The 15,389-nt window shown below is 33.7% G+C and overlaps 1 protein-coding gene across 1 annotated transcript; it reads right to left on the minus strand.

Annotated features, from left to right (window-relative positions):
• Nucleotides 1–616: 616 nt before the first annotated feature.
• On the minus strand, nucleotides 617–12,902 carry LOC123676757 (fatty acyl-CoA reductase wat-like). Its single transcript, XM_045612929.1, has 9 exons — nucleotides 12,751–12,902; nucleotides 9,411–9,676; nucleotides 7,394–7,642; nucleotides 7,193–7,338; nucleotides 7,004–7,113; nucleotides 4,270–4,462; nucleotides 4,092–4,189; nucleotides 3,825–4,005; nucleotides 617–1,159 (listed from the first exon to the last, which is right to left on the minus strand). Exons 2-9 carry the CDS (start codon nucleotides 9,663–9,665, stop codon nucleotides 808–810), a joined length of 1,584 nt encoding a protein of 527 aa, XP_045468885.1. The 5' UTR covers nucleotides 9,666–9,676; nucleotides 12,751–12,902; the 3' UTR covers nucleotides 617–807.
• Between the last annotated feature and the right edge of the window lie 2,487 nt (nucleotides 12,903–15,389).

The raw sequence follows: 15,389 nt of genomic DNA on the forward strand, positions 1-15,389 counted from the left end.
AGAGCAGGGAATATTTTTGCATGAGAATGCACGGCTATGCACTGCTGAATGAGGAATGAAGCTTGAACAGAGTACTTGAATGAGGTTGGGATTCGAAGGTTCAACTGACCAGCACGAAGTTCTGACGTGAATACCATCGAACATCTTTGGGGACAACAGGGACGGCGATTCAGAACTATGGTACCATCGCCGAATAAGCCCTTAGTCTTGAATGGGAGAATATTCCACCAGAGAATATTCGAAGTATCATCACGTGTATTCGAAGACAGCTATAATCAGAGTAAGGGGAGGTCACAAGTGATACTTTCTCTGAAACTTTCACAATTCTGATAAGTTTTTCAATTTTTAAGGTTTTTATTTTTTCCAGAAAAGCTTATTATTCTTACAGAATAGAATAAAAGTTTCATTTTTCTTTTAGAACAATTCTCTGCCATATCAAAAATTTCCATAATTCTCATAAAAATATTGAGTAAGAAAGGTATTTTTGAACAATAATGATTAAGTGTCCCGTTTTTTCTGCTATCCAAAATGTCTGCTCGAACGAGCCGTGGCAAAAAAAACTTGCATAACCCAGCATAATATCATAAAAGAAAAGTTATTTAAAAAAAATTTCAAATTACTGTGACAGTTTATTGCTTTGACAATTTCGGGTATGGCATTTGTTGACAAAATCTTAAGCCGTCTAGGCATTTTTTTCTTAAAAAACAAATATTATGAATATATTATGGTACCTATAAGAAAATTTATAGATCTAAAGTTAATACAAATTGAAAGATTGTATTTATACTTCAGGGGGTAGACTGGAACTTAAGATGACAAACAGAACTTGTACATATTATAAAGCAACGTTAATGCCAAAAACGAGAGAAGTAAGACAGAAGTATAGTGCATCGCCTTCAACCACCTCATCCAGGCTTTTCCTTTCGGTACTGTTTCCAATGGATCCTTCAGGAGGTAAACCCTAAATCCTCGAATGTAGAAGAAAACGTAACCCTTCCAATCGAAATTCTTCATACTGAATTTGAACAATCTCTGGTCTTCGGGTTCTAACTTCTTCCATAGGGCTTGAAGGTTCTTGTTGCTAAACTGCCATTCTCTAAGACTGAAGTAGTTGGTGACACTTGAGAATTTCTCGAGTTTTCGGTATCCCTTGACCATTCTGCAAGCATGAGCATATCAAGATTACATCTCGACATTCAGTTGTTAATAATATTCTTAAAATAAGTGATGAGGGTATATTTCGACTTGTGAGCTCCAGTTGTCGTTTATTAAGACCATCTCTACACAGTGGTAAATTAACCAGAGGCTGAGGGCGTCAAATTTTGAGGGCGGCAAATTGAGCTTGTTAATTTTTCATTTTGATTTACAGAATTAAAAAAATATATCATACATACACAAAGTACGAATATCGAAAATTGAAGAAAAATTAAAATATTTAACATCGTAATAAAGTCCTATATACAGAGCCAAATCTAATTATTTCTAAATCTCCACATGAACAATTGCTATAGATACGCTTTGTAAAATATACTAATGAATGAGATTTCGTACGATGATATAATTAATGATTTATGGTATTGGTTTTAAACTATAATGAGTGTTATTACACTCATCCCAGTTCAAAAACAATTCCATAAATATCATTTCTTAATTATCTAATAGGAAATATACCTTTGACGAATGTTGATTATTATCAATGTTCGTCAAAGGTATATTTCCTGTGAAATATTTATTCATACAGCGTATATTTCCTGTGAAATATTTATTTATACAGCGTGCCAAAAAAAGTAACGTAACTCGTCAATAATTCTTGTACGAAGAATTATTAAGGAAAATTCTCGCACCCGTCGATTTTAATTTCAAAAACAATTTATGGTATGCTTTTTTGAATTTGATATTTCTCATCCCCTACGACCCGTTATTTGATTACCTATCTACTCATCGGTGCGAATGAAAGGAAAATTGGTTGCGTCGTTTTTTTTTATTAAAACATAAAAAAAAAATGATCAATTGTTTATGGTTACTCGCTTTTTGAGATCGATGACATTCCTATTCAAGGATGAAATTTAATGTATTAAATGTACGAATTGAGTACCGTTGTCTGCTAATTTTTTTTTTCATCGTAACATTTTTTTTATTGCAAGAATGTTGAGGTAACATTTTATTTTCATTCACATAACTTAATCGGTCATAGAATGATGTTTGATGCGATAAATCTCAAGCAATATTTTTCCAATAGAAAAAAATTGTTGAGGATTAAGGGTATAAGCCCCCAACTTCAAAACTGTATGCATTTCGAAAATAGAAATTGGCGGGTAGGAGGATATTTCTCAATATTTATTATTTCAAGAATAAGAACCTGACATCGATCACAAATTGTTAATTTCGTAAAAATAGCTTAACAAACGAATGTCCTTCCATTTGATATATTTCACAATCCATATATTCTTATTTGAAAAAAAAGTAGAGGGATGTGGAGCGTAAATCCAAAAAAGCATTGGGTGACCTGCCTTTGAAATTAAAAAACCATGGATTCGTGGATTTTCCTTAATAATAATTAGTAAAAGAATAATGGTCTGATTGCCGTTACACTCTAATCGCAAATTGTAAATTATTTCCTTATTTTTCAATAAAAAACGGCTCAACCTATTCTACTTTTAGTCATATCGCTGAATAAGTAATCAAATTACCTTCCATTTGATGTATCACAATCCATATATTCCCATTTGAAAAAATTGAGTAGAAGATGAGAAATTTCAAATTCAAAAAAGCACAGGATCAATTGCTTTTGAAATTAAAAACCGATGGGTACGTAGATTTTCCTCAATAATTCTTCGTGCAAGAATTATTGACGAGTTAAGTTATTCTTTTACTTCGTTCTACAATTATGGGCCTAAGTATTGTATAGTTTTAAGACATAGGTATACCTCAGCTCACTTTGAAAGCGGTACATGATCGAGATATTCTTTGCTTAAAATAATGTTTTTTGATAATTCTTTGATGTGAAAATAATCAATGATCTGAAACGGTATATTAGTTATCGATGATACCTTCCGGAAAAAGTTGATTGAAGGACGATGAGTGAGCACAAATCATAAAGAATTTTATTGATAAAAAATGTAGGTAATTGATATGATTGTGAACAAATATATCGAAATTCAGAGGCGGCAAATGTGTAAATCCCTCACTATCTCTAAAGGTTGCTATGAAATGAGTGCGAAAGCTTCAAAGTAGAGGGCGAAAAATTGGAAAATGGCGATATCTAAAAACATTTATATCTCCGCTTATACTGATGATAGAGCTCTGAAATTAAAACATCTCTTTTACGTAGAATCCAGTGGCGTGCTCGTCTTTTTAACAGGGTTCTTAATTACGAAGCTATGACCCAAAGTTATGTAATAAATAATAGAAATAATAAAAATAATATTTAACCGAATAGTGATAACAATTGGTCGGTATAAACGTTTAATGAGGATCAAGTTTTCACAGAATATGCTCAAATCGTTTACTATATCATTTTTCGATAACGCCATATTTCCAATTTTCGCTTAGAACTCGAAAACAAAAGAAGTTGGCCAAAAATGATTACTACTTCGATTAGTTTCACAGAAAAAGAAAACGAGAATGGGATATCAGATTTGGTCTATCTCCTCTAGTTTAAAAGTTGTAATGCTAAAACATCGAAATTTGCCCAACCTGTACTGGTTATTTTTATTTTTTTATGTCCTATTTCAATGTCAATAATTGAATGGACTTATAAGTCGATTACTGACAAGCTCACTGTCGATCGTGTGCTTTTAATATTATTACGCAAAGTTACTAACCTTTGTTGTTTTCCCATGCAGTAACATATAAAGTCCATTAAATATGCAGGTATGGTTTGCAGAAGCAAAGACAGAATTGTAAAGATATAGGGGTTAGTCACTGAAATCCATAAGGGGTACCATATTTGATAAGGGCTTGGAATTTTTAATCCTTCTTTCAAAAGTAATTGGAGCATCCGATCTGAAAAAAAAAATGATTTAGTTCGAATTCAGCTCGGAAGTGAATGTTCGAAATCTTGAATCGAGTAATTATTCAACTAGCCTCACCCCAAACAATAGGACTTTCTGCAGAGCTAACAGCGTTGTATATAGTTACATCTTCTTTTATGTCTCCACTTGGAAATTCGATGTTATCGTTCAATGATCTGGAAAGAATCATAGAAAAAAAGTTCAGAATTTAGCTTAGACGGTTATAGGGGAGACAATAGATTTTTAGATTCATCACCTGGTTTTCGATAGGTCCCAAAGGATCCCGAAGCCGGCATTTGTGACGTAGTCTGCCGGTATCAAATCCCCCTTATTTTTTGACTTCACCCTAAAGACTCTCATAAATCCCAATGTTACTGCCATCAACATTCCTGTGAGTCCATAAAAACTATCTATCCAGCCTGCTAACGGTTCAGACACGGAGGAGAGAACTGTGATCAAAAATACAGAATCAGCTTAATAATCAATCAAAATAACTAAATAATAAATAAATGCCATTAAATTAAACCCAGTACACGATACAAAAATGTCAACAGAGAAAATGTATTGACGTCTGAATTTTTGAATATCTATTTAAGTTTGAATCTACCCCTCAGAGTAATGAACATAGATAGAGGGAGCATTTATCATTTCCAGTAAGCAAATTTTGTGCCCAACATAAACTATGAAATTTGACATGAAGCGCGCAGAAATGAAAACATAATATCAATGATACGATATTTCACTCAATTCGCGAGTTTTTCCACAAAGAACGCATTTCTCATTTCCCATAGTGAATCAACGTTTCATATTAACTCAAAATTTATTTAAATAAATACCTAAATACCTATATCAGAAATTCAGAAAACAAACTTCGAGCTCCAAATGACTTTAAACAACGGTTGACACTAGGAGAGCAAAAGTTGCCAAACCTTGGATTTCAGCTGGTAGATACAGAAAATAATAAATATCGGATTCCAAATATTCAAATTTGCATATTTAATCGGGAATCACTCAAATAAATGTAGTTTATTCAATATAATATAAATTCATAACGATATAATAAAATTGTGGATTTGAAAATTATATCACAATCCAACAACAAATTCTAACCATGTTGGGGACATATAAAAATTGCGTATCCTCCCTATATCTATATTTATTACTCTATGATATACCCTGAAAGTTTTATAACTCCTAAGTTTTTCCATAAAATCTTCTGTATAACCAAGCAGGACTAACTCAATGCTTGGCAGTTTCAATAAATATCGAGATAAATATGCAAACTTTTGATTGTTTCGGTCTTCAGTAACGAAAACAGATCTTGAAAGTATTAATGGAAATATGAGGAAAAAACTGATGTGTGGTGTCCAAGGATGCAGTTGGAGCAATTCCATCTGAGCTTTGTTTTCTTCAACTTTTGGTGTGAAAATTTTCTTTGAATTTCACGTAATTGGTTGATTTTCGGTTAGTGGGTTAGTCTGTTTCGTTACTTAATGTCAAAATGCACTGATCCGATGAACGATCCATCCCAAAACCGTAGCCAGGTAAAGAAATTTCTATTGGGTCTGGAAGCCACCAAATTATTTTTTTCAGAAATACAGGATTTCATTGAGAATATTCTCATTTTTTTTCAAATTGAATGGCACACTTTCTATTTTATTGAATATTCAGAGGTAATTCTGAATAAATACGTTCATGCGGTGCATATCTCATAAGCTAAAGTACATCTCGAATTATTTAACAATTCTCGGAGAAAAAAGTCACGAAGGTCTATAAGAAATTTTGTAATTCTCGTGCTCGATGTATGAAATCAGATCTTTTTTATGGAATCGGTAATTTACTCTACCAGAAAATCCCAAACTCTATTATTTCGTCAGAAGCCAGTTTTCCCTCAATTAAATCAGATATGTGGAAAATGAAATGACTTAAAGAATCTCTTTCATCTCGACCAACCTGTGCTATCGCATCACTCGGAGAATGTAATTAGGAATTGTTTCCAAATATTCATGAACTTCTGAAAATATTGGCAATTCTACCTGTTACAACATGAACTCCGGAGAAATCGTTTTTTTCTCCCTCACTCCACAGGTCAAGAGAGACCAAATATATTGTCGCAATTGTCGACTCATATAAAAATAAATATTGAAAACGAGAAGGTCATCGATTTATTCGCCTCAAAAAATATAGAAGGCTCAATATCATTTTGTGCTATGGTTCAGACTATATATATTTTTACGTATATTTTATATTTTTTATGAATTTATTCTATTTTATTACTTCTTTTTATCAATAAATCAGTTTTACTTCAAAAAGTGTCAAATATTATTCCATCTGCAAATGGAAAATTGGTTATTCTTAGTAGTGATTTAATAATAATACTGATAATGATAGGTCTGTTGTTTATATTAACGAAGTCAATCATGTGATCTTTACTGATTGAATGTAAATTATATTATTGTTCAATTATTGGTCTCAAACTTCGCAATAATTTTTTATAGCTCAAGTCATGGACAACCCCTTTGCCCTCTGAATTTTTTTTTAGCTATGACCACAGTCAATCTTGGCTTCGATTTCAAAATTTGTTGATACGTTTCTCATTACTGCTATATCCAATCCGTCCATAGTACCTATGGTTTGCTAAATATGTGTTTATCTCTTATGTTTCTCAGTTTGCTCCCATAGGAGTTTGCTTTTCTACTGCTACAGTCTGGATACTTTTGCCTTTGAGCCTCCTGATATTATCTGAAGAAATAGGTAATTTATGTATATTCTCCTTATTGTCTGAGATTTTGGCTTCGTCAAAGTTCAACTTGTTTGGAACAAGGTGTAGGTAGATGTCAAGATATGTGCAGAGATATAATCAGCTACGAGATTACGTGAGCATTATTTCTTTTCAAATTACATATTGATTGACCATCTGAATATAATACTTCTAATATCATAACGCATGGAATACTAAAGACATGAAGAAACTCAAAATTACAGCCTACCTATCGAAGGTCTCAAAATGGCGATTGGTAACCTTCCACTTTCGTTCTTTATAACATCCTCAGCAATAGCCTTCGTAAAAACATACGTGTTAGGCCATTCCTTGATTAATCTGAAAAAAAAAGTTTCTGGAAAAGGGTGAACACAACAAACTCCCTTATGGAATTTTTGAACCTTGGTCAGATACTCACTGTGGTGTTATTGCATCTAATCTTTTCTGATCCATTGATTCCACCATATGTAATAAATCCTCACCTCTCATCGCAACTTCGTAAAAGGACTCATCTATGAATTTTCTATAGCAATGGGAATAGGCTGTTGACACATGCAGAAAGGCCTTAAAAAGAGTGGCTTAATTAGTAAACGAAAGATGTCAAACATAAGGAACTCACTCTGAGATCTTTCATTTGTTTCGCCATTCCAATCAGGTCTTTCACAGCCCGGACATTTATATAGGCTGCAGTCTTTAGGTCTTCATCGAAATTGACGGTTGCTGCGCAGTGAATGACGTAGTTCACCTCATCGATCAACATCTGTTTATCTTCTGCTGAGAGACCAAGATTTTTTTCATAACAATTTCCAGAAATAAGACGAATCTGCTTCATGAAATGGGGATTTGCGAGTTTCAAGGGAACCATATTCTGAAAGAAAAACACAGCTTTTTAATAGTAGACATGAGTAGTCAAAGTGAAGTGCACTATTATTTAACTTAGAGTACCTAAGGCTGGGCCCAAATGTGCTTCCAAAGTTAATCCGAATCTATGTGTAGGTTGGCACTCACACATATTTAACTTATTTATGTTCTATACTATCAGGGGCGTCGCTAGGAGGTAGGAAGGGTAGCCATTCACCTAGAGTGCCAAAATGCAAGGGCGGCATTTCAAATTTGGTCAACAAAAATCACATGTTGAGAAATTCAAAAAACCGAATGGAAGGTGAGTTCATTCTAATTTGTCATACAAAGGTAAAGTTCGCATACGCACAGCGCGCGATACGCTCCCGAGAAACGCTGCATAGGAACTAAATCCCCAAGGCTCGGACATTGATTGACATATCACCCGCACCCCTACGGATCTTTTTTTTTTGCGCCGTAAGGTAAATAAATATAAATATATTTTGGGGCACCTTGTATTTAAAATTTTGCTCAATACGGTATAGAATAGGAATAGGAATAGAAAGCAGTCTTAGTGAACGTATCGACCTGAATAATATCCGATATTTCTAATCAAGTAGAATATAATCTAACTTACAGTAAATGTTCAAACTGTTTCCCTCGGACTCTAATGCATAAATGACACCGTTTTATAAAATTACGATTCAATTTTCTTAAACTAATTTCCGATATGGTCCGGGCTGCGTCGAATACGCGTTCACGCAATTCTTCCTCGCTTCTTATTCGACGCAGCCCGGACCATATCGGAAATTAGTTTGAGAAAATTGAATCGTAATTTTATAAAACGGTGTCATTTATGCATTAGAGTCCGAGGGAAACAGTTTGAACATTTACTGTAAGTTAGATTTAAGAATTAAATAAATAATCGAAAGTTAAGTCTGTTTTTAATTAATTTACCTTTTTTTTCAATAATATTTCTTTTTCGCTTCCCCTTATCCATCTTTTTCCCTATTGTGACTTTAACAAATAATAACAAAGCCCGGTATCAAATGTAATGTCATAGCAAGCGGCAAAATTACCTGATAGCGGGGTTCCTAGTTTCAACTTAGTTAAGTAGGGCATCGGTAAAATGATGAAAATACCTAGTTTTATGGGCATAAGATTCGTGTATTGTACCATCTCTAAATCTGTCTAAAATGCCCAATTTTTTGATGTTACTTGCTCGTTTTGTTTCAAGGATTTTTTTTTCACAGCAGGTGTCCAAAGTCGAAGTTCTCGTTTTGCTAGCAATTGAAATCAAGATTTATCCATTAATTTACGGAAATCCACATAACTTTTTGACAGAATCATACTCATGTCATCTTAAATAACTATTTAAGATTCCATTACAACAAAAAAATAAGCTTCGAGAGCTTTCCAGCAGAATTCTGACCCTGACAATGTTAAAAAAGGTGAAAATTCACTAAAAAACGTAATTTGGTAATAACTCGAAAACCATGCAACTTTTACTGGGGTCATGTTAGGCTGGTTAGGTCCCTCTTTAGCTGAGCTACCTCCGCTGTCACTGTGACGTGCCACTTATGGGACACCCTGTATATGGTAAATTCGAAGCACTTAAATAAATATAACGTTACAGAATATGAAAAAGTAGCCTCAGATCGAAATATTATAAAATTTCCAATTCGATATCCATCATGAGTTGACCACACTCTATTTCTAACGACCATAAATTTTCTAATAGTGTGGCCAACCTTCATTAAATAAACAAGGATAGAGAATATATCTCATCTACTTACTGGTCCTTCGAATATCTCCTGAAACCTCTCTAGTGTATTCTTGTCCTTCTTAGGTCTCACCAGGATGAGAACTTTAACAGTTTTCGAGATCCTGAGCAGCTTTTCAAGGAATATCTTGCCAATGAAACCTGTACCCCCTGTTATGAAGAATGTGGTATTCTGAAAACTAGTTGTGATTTCGCTAATCGCATCTTGCTGCTGCATGTCAGATGCGAAGATGTCTCTGCCCTCTATAAATTGGTGCGTGTCGCCCATTTTTGCAGCTACTGTAATAAAACAGGTTTCATGAATGTACATGCTTTCAGTGCGAATGCAGAATAATTGGGATTTCTGAATCATTGTTGAAAATTGTATAAAGTTCTTCAGTTTATAAGATATATGGATTTATGGATTTATGTATTTCGTCAGAAACTTCCCACCAGTCCAAATGTTGAATGCTTTCATCGATAATAATAATATACTAACTGACAAAGAAACTGCAACACCCAGAAGGAGCTGTTTAAATTTTGAAATTTTTTTGGTGAAACATAGATAGTATAGCAAGGAGTAAATGATTGAAATTTAAAGAAAAAAACGAAGTGTCCAGAGAACACGACGCTCAATATCAACTGAGGTTCACGTCTTTCTCCCCGACGTCGTCAAACCCTTATTCGACCATCATGTGCACCCAAGGAGAATCGAGATTCATCAGAAAAGACGACCTGATGCCATTCCACATTCCAATGTTGACGTTCTCTGCACCACTCTAATGCCGATGATGCTCAACCGTCAGAGATGGGGTCGATAATGCTGCAGTCCAAAAGACCTTATTCGGTGGTAAACCGTTCGGACAGTTACAGGATGCCCTTACTTTTCTAACCACTCATCAGTCAAAGATCAAGTTGTCGCAAATCGGTCTCTAATGGCCATAAGTCTTAGACGTCGATATTTAACTTCATTTGCCCCTTCGACGTCCGGTGCCTACTCTTCTTCGATTTTGGGCATTATCAAACCACTTTGCTGGCGATAAATTCCGTGTATCTACACGTATTCTAGCCATTTTAACAACAACTAAACATCGACTTTGGATCTCCCCGAACAGCTGGTTTGTTGTAAAATTTAAAGAACTTGCAAAAAATGACTACAATATTTAAGTAACAAAAATTGTTCACATGAAAAATCTTTCACGATTTTTTTCTCCAAATTCAGTAATTTACTCCTTGCGACACTATCTATGTTTTACCGAAAAAAAATTAAAATTTAAACAGCTCCGTCTGGGTGTTGCAGTTTCTTTGTTAGTTAGTATAATAATAAAGGTCTTTATTATGCAAAATTTAGAGTACAAATTGAATAGCACAATTGAGGATTATGCTTGCATAAATTAGGAAGAGTATATTGTTGTATACTGTAGAATAAACCTTAAACCTTAACCATGCGTCTATTGTTCCATCGAACTCTCTTCAACCTTACTCAAAAATCAAAATTCCTTACCATGAGCACTAAAAGAATAGATAATATCACCCAAACCCTGCCGCGTTTTCTTTGCTGCGCACCCTTTACTTATGTCTCTCTAAATCCACATAATCTCAGTGAATTATAATTTTTTAAACATAAATTCACTATATAGGAATTCGATTATCTTCAGTTTCATGGAAATTTAATATTAATCTCATATTTAATTAGAAATTTATAATGGGTGCATTTAAAATATGCTGTTTCCTAAATATCGACACAGATGTCGAGAAGTGGGCCTCACAAGATATTCCACCGAATAATTGTTCTGTTGGTATATTCAATAGACCCCCAATTTTCTATGTACCTATTATCGTAGGTAATTGCACAAGTGCATCAAAATTACCGATAATTTTGCATGACAGCGTGTTGTCATAAAAACTGCATGAGTTCATTTTCATTTTCTCTTTCTCCAAAAATGAAAATGACCGAATGCAGTTTTTCAAAGAAAACACGCTGGAATGCGAAATTATCCGGTCATTTTGATGCACGAGTGTAATTCGGAGGAATATTTCCCGAATGAACTGTTACATTACTTGTCAAACTGATGTAGAATGGAATTGCCATAGATTCGAACTGTGTAAAATGCATTGAAACTATGCATCTATGAACAGAACAATTATCGCAGTGCAGTTTCGCTTCCTACAATGCAATTATCGCTGTAATTTTCGATAATTGTTCTCCAGATACATAGAATTTTTGACAGAAGGGAAATATTCTACATAATATTTTCGTCAAATTATCAAATAGGAGTTCAGCAAATTTTGGTGTCTATAATACGTTCAACTTCATGTCGATAAATTATGTGACTTTAATTATAAATGTTACGGAAAACTATTAATCATTATTTCTGTTATTGTAGTCAGTTCAAAGAATATTGGAAATTTCCGCCTATGTCAACCTACATTGGGGTTTGACTTTGTTTGATGATTTTATTGGCCATTCTTTCAAGAATGTCGAGAATCGGATCATTCATGTGACGGTTATAGGCTTATTGGCTATATTTAATTTCCAGTCACAAAAACATTTCCAAAATGGCCAGAAGGTTAACAACAAGTGGTAAACAAAAGAAGACATGAAGAATGCCGTTTCCGCCAGAAAATCAAAATCATTATCAAGTTTCAAAGTCAAAAGTATCCTAAAGAAAAATTTTTGCCAAGTGAACTTTTCATTTGGAATAACTATAGAACAAAAATTTAGCAAATTTTACAGGAGGCGACTTTCCCTAATAAAGCGTGCGGTATCTTTTCCCAAAAATTTGCTGTAAATCCTGAAATTGAAAACGACCCATGTCATGATGGCACCTACCAACCAAAGCTTTTTCTGCTAATGGCCTAACAGTATTACGATTTCATTTGAAAAACAGACTTTGGCATCAAAAGTTATTCTTTAACAAATTTAAAAAAGATTTGATTCTGAGAAATAATAAAATCAAAAACTATCATTCAAAAATCGTCTTTTTATAGTCCATAAACTTGTTCAAAACGAAAAAAGATACGACAAGGAAAACGATTGCTGAAGGAAAAAGACTTGAAATCAAGATATTAAATCTAAAGAATTTTATGCCAAACTCTACGACACAAAGTAAGGAGACCTTATCACTTCGAAATTATGAGATCTTGAATACAAATCGATTATGGCTAATTAAGTGAACTTTTATGAAACATTTCCAGTCTAATTTTATGTTCCACTTTATATAAAACCTTCACGAAACACCCGAACAATTCAGAAACACCATACATGCCATACATTGCCTTTATGGAATCCCTTGATATACACTATTTAAATTCAACTTTTTGAAGCGTTTTCTTGAATTACCGAAAAAAATTAAACATTTTATAGAACCCACCTTTGTTTACGCAACCAAAAACAACCACTGAGCAGTTCAGAAATCAAAAACGCATTTCAAAAAACCGAAAGTCATCTCCCACTACTACCCAGTTGCTTATTATATACAATTTAGCACGATAAAGGACTCATTTACATTCTACACTTTCTAACTGACGCAAGGCCGAAAAGTTAAACAATGGGCATTTTAATTCAAAGTATGGTTGCTCAGACTACATTGAGATTCTTTTAATTATTCTGCAAAATTAAAATTTCCTATTTTTCTTCAAAATATGTTGATTCAACCATCAATCTAATGGAAGAGAGTTGTCATTTTTTGTTTATAGGAGTTATAAAAATAAACAATTAGTGGCATTTTCACAGTTCATGTTTAGTTGAACGTAATCGTACAATGTGGAAGTATCTATATGAAAGCTATTTTCAAATGATTTTAATATTTACCGCCTAAACGGTGGAAGGACTCGTGGACGTCAATCTCCCAAGAGGCATAGATAATTGGGAAATACAAGCCACCGGCTTAAAATATGTAAAAGAAGAAGAATATTTGAAATGAATATGAAATAAGCCCACTGCAAAATGAACACAATCATCCATCATGTGCTCTATCATACAAAAAGTCTCACCTTTTTGTAAAGATAATCTCTGGCTATATCCCACTCCCTAATCTGAAGGCTCTAAAACATGACATGGAAAATAAATTAACTATTTTTATATAGCAGCATCGAAAGGTTACCATGAACTCAGGTGGAAAAAAAGTCCTATCTACACTGGTTTTGTTGAATCAAGTAAAAAGCACAGTATCTTGTTCTTTGATACCATCTTCTCTTTGTGTGTTGGTACGATAAAACTGTTTTTACCCCCGCAGTATTTATTCAAATATCAAGAAATGAAGTTTGATATCAATTCGCTTCTTACGCTTTGAGAAATAACGTGAATCTAACGAATTGATATTTTGAGCATTTCTCGTTTCTATGCATAATTTCATCATGAGTCAATAGTGCTCGATCGGTCGATAACTCTTGAAAATTTTGGTTTAGGAGAACAACATCTGTGAGTTTATAGGCATTGTCAAAAATTTAATCTATGTTTAATAATAACATTCAGCGCATAAGCTGGGGAAGAAATGATCGATTTTATCTGTTATAGATATTTTTTTGGTTTACATTTAAAAAAAAACAAAACTAATGACAATAGAAATGAATTATTACACCAATGGATTCTACTAAAAAAGTAGGATGATTTTGCTTCATGTTGATAGCACTAATTATGAAGAAGTTATGAGAAATTTCCATTCTAGGCCATTTCCCAATATTCTCTTATAGATTGAAAACAGTTGAATTTATGAAGTTGTGGTTTTCACCAAATTTATTCTCTCGTGTCCGAAAATGTGCCATTCATTTTTTTTAGCTCAAAGTGATTCTGAGATCCCCGCATTAGACAACGAAGTTGGACACCCGGTACAGACGACCGAAGGGAAGATGCTAGTACTCGCTATAAATTCACGAAACTCAATCGAATCGAACAATGCTTAATGTCTATTAGGTAACCCTGGACTGTATTTCAGTATTTTTGTCAATAACACGTGCTCACGCAGGTTCCAGCTCTGATTTTCATAATTTATACTACACAAATTATTTCAAAGGTTAAACCTTGAAAATAATGAACCACTAACATATAATGAGTAAGGTCCCTACTTGAATGTTCAAAAACTTCCAATAATCTACGTTACTCCATCTACTATCTGGCCCACAGGTCTATCTAGCCCACACAAAAAATTCAAAAAGCATGAGGAGACCTGCTTTTGAAATTAAAAAGCCATAGATTCGTGGATTTCTCTTAATAATAAGTGAAAGAATAATGGTCTGATTGCAGTCAATCTCCAATCACAAATTGTAATTAATTTTCTAATTTTTGAATGAAAAACGGAACAACCAATTCTACTTTCAGCCACATCGCTGAATAGGAAATCAAATTACCCTTCATTTGATGTATTACAATCCATATATTCCTATTTGAAAAATCAAATAGAGGGGTGCGAGGAGTAGGGGGTGCGAAATATCAATTTCAAAAAACACAGGATAAAGTGCTTTTGAAATTAAAAATCGACGGGTGCGAGCATTTTCCTTAATAATTCTTTTTTGACACGCTGTATGTTAAAGTTCTTCAGTAGATCCTAAGTTTAATTTTTCATTAGTATTATACAACAGCTTCAATTCAGCGTTAAAAGTTATTTCGAAAAGTGTCATAAAATATGCAGGTCCGTATTGAAAAATATGAGGTTGAGGGTGGCCCAGAGAGTACGAAACGTTGGATACGAAATCAGATTACGTCAAATTGAGGATAATTTACTGTCGAATAAAAAATTCCTGTAACATTTTTTGATAATATTTGAAATAAAGTGGGAAAATAAGAAAAATCAAAATGACAGAATTTACTTTTCTTATGATATCTCAATAACCGGCCCTGATAATCTCGATTTGTTTGAAGTGCTTGACAATGCTTCTATGCATGCAACTTTTTCTTCATTATGAGTATCCTTTGCATACAGAACGTGTGATTGTTTGATGTTCAATATCTAGAATCAACATCATGGGCCCATGATTTTTTTAAAAGACTTCCAAGACATTGCAGGCCCCGACG

The sequence above is a fragment of the Harmonia axyridis genome, chromosome 3 (genome assembly GCF_914767665.1).
Source record: "Harmonia axyridis chromosome 3, icHarAxyr1.1, whole genome shotgun sequence".
Classification (NCBI taxonomy): domain Eukaryota; kingdom Metazoa; phylum Arthropoda; class Insecta; order Coleoptera; family Coccinellidae; genus Harmonia; species Harmonia axyridis.

What these genes read in the sequence shown, in the direction of transcription:
- LOC123676757 (XM_045612929.1), bottom strand. Translation starts at nt 9,665, where the DNA reads ATGGGCGACACGCACCAATTTATAGAGGGCAGAGACATCTTCGCATCT. An exon ending in TGGGACCTATCGAAAACCAG is followed by an intron (nt 4,190 to 4,269) that starts GTGATGAATCTA and finishes GATTCTTTCCAG; the next exon opens with ATCATTGAACGATAACATCG. An exon ending in AGAAAGTCCTATTGTTTGGG is followed by an intron (nt 4,006 to 4,091) that starts GTGAGGCTAGTT and finishes TTTTTTTTTCAG; the next exon opens with ATCGGATGCTCCAATTACTT.